This window comes from Labeo rohita, unplaced genomic scaffold (assembly GCF_022985175.1).
Source record: "Labeo rohita strain BAU-BD-2019 unplaced genomic scaffold, IGBB_LRoh.1.0 scaffold_1441, whole genome shotgun sequence".
Taxonomy (NCBI): domain Eukaryota; kingdom Metazoa; phylum Chordata; class Actinopteri; order Cypriniformes; family Cyprinidae; genus Labeo; species Labeo rohita.
The window spans coordinates 13753-19516 of NW_026127606.1; the positions used below are offsets into that span (position 1 = coordinate 13753).

At 37.3% G+C, this 5764-nt stretch overlaps 1 protein-coding gene across 1 annotated transcript; it reads left to right on the top strand.

Moving 5' to 3' along the window:
- The first annotated feature begins 1236 nt into the window (after positions 1 to 1236).
- LOC127158311 (GTPase IMAP family member 8-like) lies at positions 1237 to 5221 on the top strand. The gene is made up of 4 exons (XM_051101472.1): positions 1237 to 1489; positions 1693 to 1782; positions 2119 to 2808; positions 3969 to 5221. The coding sequence occupies exons 2-4, from the start codon at positions 1773 to 1775 to the stop codon at positions 4715 to 4717; spliced, it is 1449 nt and encodes a 482-aa protein (XP_050957429.1). The 5' UTR covers positions 1237 to 1489; positions 1693 to 1772; the 3' UTR covers positions 4718 to 5221.
- Positions 5222 to 5764: the final 543 nt, after the last annotated feature.

Genomic DNA, 5764 nt, shown 5'->3' on the forward strand with positions numbered 1-5764 from the left:
TCAGCATGCTCCTCTGTCCATCAACGGTGCGTCTGTGGAGAGAGTGAGCAGCACCAAGTTCCTGGGTGTGCACATCACTGAGAATCTCTCCTGGGCGAACAACACCACTGCACTGGCCAAGAAATCACAGCAGCGTCTCTTCTCCGCAAACTAAGAAGAGTAAGAGCACCAGTCCCCATCATGTGCACCTTCTACAGAGGCACCATCGAGAGCATCCTGACGAGCTGCATCACTGTGTGGTTTGGCGCCTGCAATGCGTCCTGCCGCAAAACTCTCCAACGCATAGTGAGAGCAGCTGAGAAGATCATCGGTCTCCCTCTTCCCTCCCTCCAGGACATCTACAGCACCCGTCTCACCCGGAAAGCCCTCTGCATAGCAGCTGATCCCACTCACCCAATGCATAGCTTCTTCAACCTGCTGCCATCAGGGAGGAGGCTGCGTAGTGTCCAGGCCAGGACCAGCAGACTGAAAGACAGCTTCATCTATCAGGCTGTCAGGAAGCTCAACTCCCTTCTGGCTCTGCCCCCACTCCCCTCTTCCTCCCCACACACTCTTTGAACTCTGACACTTACACGCAAACACACACATACTCATAGATCTGCACCAGTCACTTTGTGCAGCATTTGTCTGCATACCTACCTCTTACCTACCTCTCTGTCTGTTCTAAGACTGCTCCATTTGCACTATACTGTTGCATTTGCACAACTCTGCTTGTTTTGCACTCTCTGCCATGTGCCCTTACTTGTATTTTATTTTTTTCCAGATTATTATATGTAAAATTGTATTTATTTGTATTCATTTGTAATTTTAAAAGTCTACCTTTTGTATTTAATATTATCTGTTATGCACCAAGGGTAACGTAATTTCAATTCTCTGTATGTACTGTACATATGGCAGAATTGACAATAAAGCTGACTTTGACTTTTGACTTTGACTTATAAACATTGTAAACTGATGACAATGTGTTGATAAAGCAGAATATAAAGCATTGAGTGCTGTAAAAACTGATAAACAGCAGCAGCAGGTTTGGGTTACTCAGTGACTAAAATGTACAGTAATTAAATACATGATTCAACCACTTGTAAAAAAAACGGTTGTGCTTCCTTGTCATTTCTCCCACAATTATGACACCTCAGATGGGTTTATTTTTTTTTTTTTTTTTTGCATCTCAACAGTCGATTGGTCACTAAACCTGATTTGGTTCACGCGCATTAAGCGCATACAGTACGCCTGAGTGTCCGTTTACTAGTTTGGTTGTGCACAGTGTAGCTTTAGGGGGTTAATAAATGTGAATTTTAAAAAAAGAGTGACTGTGTCTCTTTAGAGGATTTGGATGAATTAACTCGATTCATATGGATTACTTTAGCTACGTTTTAATTAATTTCAGAAAATTTAATTTCAACTGAGGGACACAAACCACTCAGGTTTCAGTATCAGGTTTTGTTTCGAAGATAAACGCTATTCTTAAAGCGTTTGGAACAACGTGAGGGTAAGTAAATTTTGGAAGAGTTAGAAGTGTAATTTTGTACTTAGTATTAAATACAACATTAAATGCTGTATGTTTATTTTTACACAGCAAGTCATTTTTATCATGTGTACAAGTAATGTACAAAGTAATTGGAAAAACATATATATATATATATATATATATATATATATTCAATGAGTTTGTCTGCTTATTCTATTCATCAGAACAATTCAAGACTCTGCAGGCGGGGCGCAAGTCAGCTCTCTCTTTCAGTGCCTTTCTTTAGATTTGTGTTGCTGTTCAAATGGCGTCAGGTAAGAATTAAATTGGATACAAATATATGCAGCCACGTTTCCTCAATTTATGAACTGTTTATGAAATATTAGCAAAAAAAAAGGCAGCTGTTTATATGGTTTAATTTATTGAATGTTTTTTTACTTTTTTTTACTTTGATGATAACTCTTCAGTATCAAAGAAATGTACATCTTTATAGTTGTTTCTGAAGCTTCTGAAAGGGTTACTTGATATTTTAATATTACTGCTTGTGTTAAATCTACCAATTCTGTAAAGCTTTTTTAATGAGATTCTTAAGTGATGATTGTGCAGCAGTGCTTTTATTGCATTTTGTTTGCGTTTGTGCTTTTTTTCAGTGAGTGATCTGAGGATTGTACTGATAGGAAAGAATGGATCAGAAAACAGCAGAGTGGGAAACACTATATTCCATACAAAAGCATTTGATAGTAAAGTTCCATCATCTTATTTACAGCAGCGCAGTGTGAAAATCAGTGGAGCTGCAGAGGGGAGACACATCACAGTCATCAACACTCGCCTGCTCCAACCAAATCTCTCACATCAACAGATCACACAGAGAGTGAGAGAATGTGTGTCTCTGTCTGCTCCAGAACCTCATGTGTTTGTCCTCGTACTGCAGTATAAGGACTTCAGTGAGAACGACAGACAGAGAGTGAAATATGTGCTGAACCTCTTCAGTAAGCAGGCCATGAAACACACTATAGTGCTGACTACTGATGAACAGACACTCAGATACATATTCACTTGGAATAACCCTATTCAGAATTTAATAAAGGAGTGTGGAGGAGGACATCTTCAGTTTGAGACAACAAACCCAGGATGGTGCTCTGAGTTGTTCAGAAGGACAGAGAAGATATTCAAGGAAAAAGATGATGAAGAATTTTTCATGTGTGACATGTATGAGGATGAAGGTGATGGAACATCAGTGTATGAAGGTAGCAGATCTGGAGCTTCATTAAGAGGAGAGAACAAAGAGAAGGAGGATTCAGATCTGAAAGAGAGCAGCACAACATTAAGTGATAGAGGAGGTTTGTTTAAGCCTTTAATGGTTAATTTGTGTGTGTGTGTGTGTGTGTGTGTGTACCTGGTATTTATCATGTTATGGGAACCAAATGTCCCCACAGGTATAGTAATACCAGTAAATTTTGACCTTGTGGGGACAATTTTAGGTGCCCATGAGGAAACAGGCTTATAAATCATGAAGAATGAGTTTTTTTTTTTTTTTTTTTTTGAGAAAGAAAGTAAACATGCACAGTCTCCTGTGAGGGCTAGGTTTGGGTGTAGGGTAGGTGTAGGGTGATAGAAAATACAGTTTGTACAGTATAAAAACCATTACGCCTATGGAATGAACCCATAAAACATGGAAACACAATGTGAGTGTGTGTGTGTGTGTGGATGTTTTTATTTTGGAGCTTGATGGTAAATGAAAAAAATAAAAAGTGGGTAAATGATAATGGGGCAGAGATTAAGCCTAGTCCTAGACTAAAATGGCACTTTAAACCAGAAATAACAGAAATTTGCTTTCTCGATCATGGTTTTAAAACTTTCATGGGTTTACACTTGGTTTAATCCAGATTTTAATAGGCTGATTTCCTGGAGCTATTTTAGGACTAAATTGAGGCTTAAATTAAACCTACGAGGAGGCAGGTTTAACTTCAGATTAACATTGTGTTTCTAGTTTTTTATGCATCAAAAGTATTGGTATCCTTGGTAGATAGGAACAAAGAGGCCTGTGAAAATAAATCTGCACAGTTAATCTTTTTGATATTTTATTTAAAATATCAACCAAGTAAAATGGAAGGGAGCAGAAATCTCATTATAAAAGTTTTTTTTTTTCTCTAATACTCATTAGCCACAATTAATGGCACCCTTTAATTCAATAATTTTTGCAACCTCCTTTTGCCAGTTTAACAGCTATGAGTGTTCCTCTGAATGTTGTGGTGTGAGCACAGACAGTCTGTCTGTATGCCACCACAGATTCATACATGAAGAGTGGATTCACGCAAATTGTAACTCAGTAAACTACTGCAAGGCAGCCTTTAGTTGATAAAAGAATGTATTCAGCTGACAGAAGAATGTACTGCAGTGTAATTATATTTTACATTATAATAGTTTTGTGTTGTTTAATGAAGTATACATTTGGTAGCAAAGCTGAAGTAAATGATCTGTTTCTAATTAATGTTTTCAGTGACGATTACTGGGAAACTACAAACTGAGAAGCTGAACATTGTGCTGTGTGGAAATAATCCAACACTCAAGAACTCAGTGTCTAAAATGTTTAGAGGAGTAACGAGTAAACTCCAGGAAGAGATGAGTAAAGTGTGTCAGAAGAGAGAAGGAAAGATTAATGGACGGCAGATCAGTGTAATAGAGCTTCCAGCTCTCACTCGACTCTCAGAGGAAGAAGTGATGCGGGAGACGCTCCACTGTCTGTATCTCTGTGATCCTGGAGTTCATGTTTTCATCCTTGTTACTCCTGTCTGTCTACTTACTATTGAAGACAGAGCAGAAATGGAAAAGATTAAAGGAATATTTAACTCTAAAAAGCACTTCCTGGTGCTTTTCATTACTGAGCTCACTGTTGACAAAAGTGTGACAGATTTTGTAGAATCCACAGAATCTCAGAGTGTTGTGAGTCTCTATGGGAGTTGGTACAGTGTGATGGGTTTAAAGGACCAGAGAAACTCAAAGCAGATCTCAGACCTGTTTAATTGTATAGAGGGCATGAAGACTAAACCCTATTCTCTTCAGATGTATATGAGAGCTCCAGAGAAGAGAGTCAGACATGAACTAGAGGAGAAACTGAGCATGAAAAATAATGAAATCAAAGAGTTACAGAAGAGGATCAAGACACTGGGTGAGTGGATTCATTTATTTTTATGGATAAAGATTTTTTGTGAGAATACAGTAATTAAACAGGTTATTAACTTATACTGAGCAAACATCACATTAATAAATGCCCATTGATACATACAAGCTATCTATTTCAAGGAGAAAATGGATTTAAATCTTCTTAATCATCTTAAACCTTTTTGTAAGTAAAATTGTTGAATCTTCTACAATTAATGACTGGCTATAAGTCTGTAATCTCTAGACAGCACCAGACCCTAAAGACTGAAATACACTACATGACCTTTTCTCAGTGATTTAAAATCACAAAAAAATTAAAAGAGCGTGTACTGTATTCCAGACTTAATTAACTTAGTTCTATTGTTGCGATGCTCTGTTAACTCTACTCCCATTTTTAGCTCATGCATTCATCCTTTTACCTTCCATCTTTTCTTTAGACAAGAAATTTAATGTCAAATTTCAAAATGTAATGTCAGCGGGATTCATGTCATGTAACTACTCACTTTTGTGATATACTATATGTGGGGATTGTTTGTACTGTATGTTGTCATATCATTCTCACCTAAGACTATGTCACAAAAGATAATATCATATTCTGTGTATTGACATTTGTTTGTTCCTTTGCCTCTTAAAAGTGTCTTAAGTTTTTTTATTAATGTGATTTTAACAGCGGCCTAAACAGGCTACTGTATGTTCAGTGAAGGGGCCTGAATAAGTCAGTCTCTCCTCATCTTACTTTCATGAGCTGTGAAATTCACCAACAATTTGTTTCGCTAAACATTTGAACTCAGTAGAATGCACACTATTGGGAATCTCTGTTGCATATTTGGCACATTTTTCAGAAAAAAACTTATTTGCCATGTATTTCAAATCTGAAAATTATGAAATTATTTTAAGATGAGATGATGCTGTGTATTTTTTAGATGAGACATTCTTTGTGGGCAATCCAAAGAAAATTTGAGGTATGAAATGAAACATCTAGTATGTTTCTGCTAACACGTGCTGTAAGGGCAGAATTTCCAAATGCAACTTTTGCCTATACAGTGCAAATGTAACAATGAGGAATTTGCAATTTGCAAATTTGGTGTTGGTCTACTGTGTTTTATCAAGTGCAAAGTGAATGCAGCCACCTAC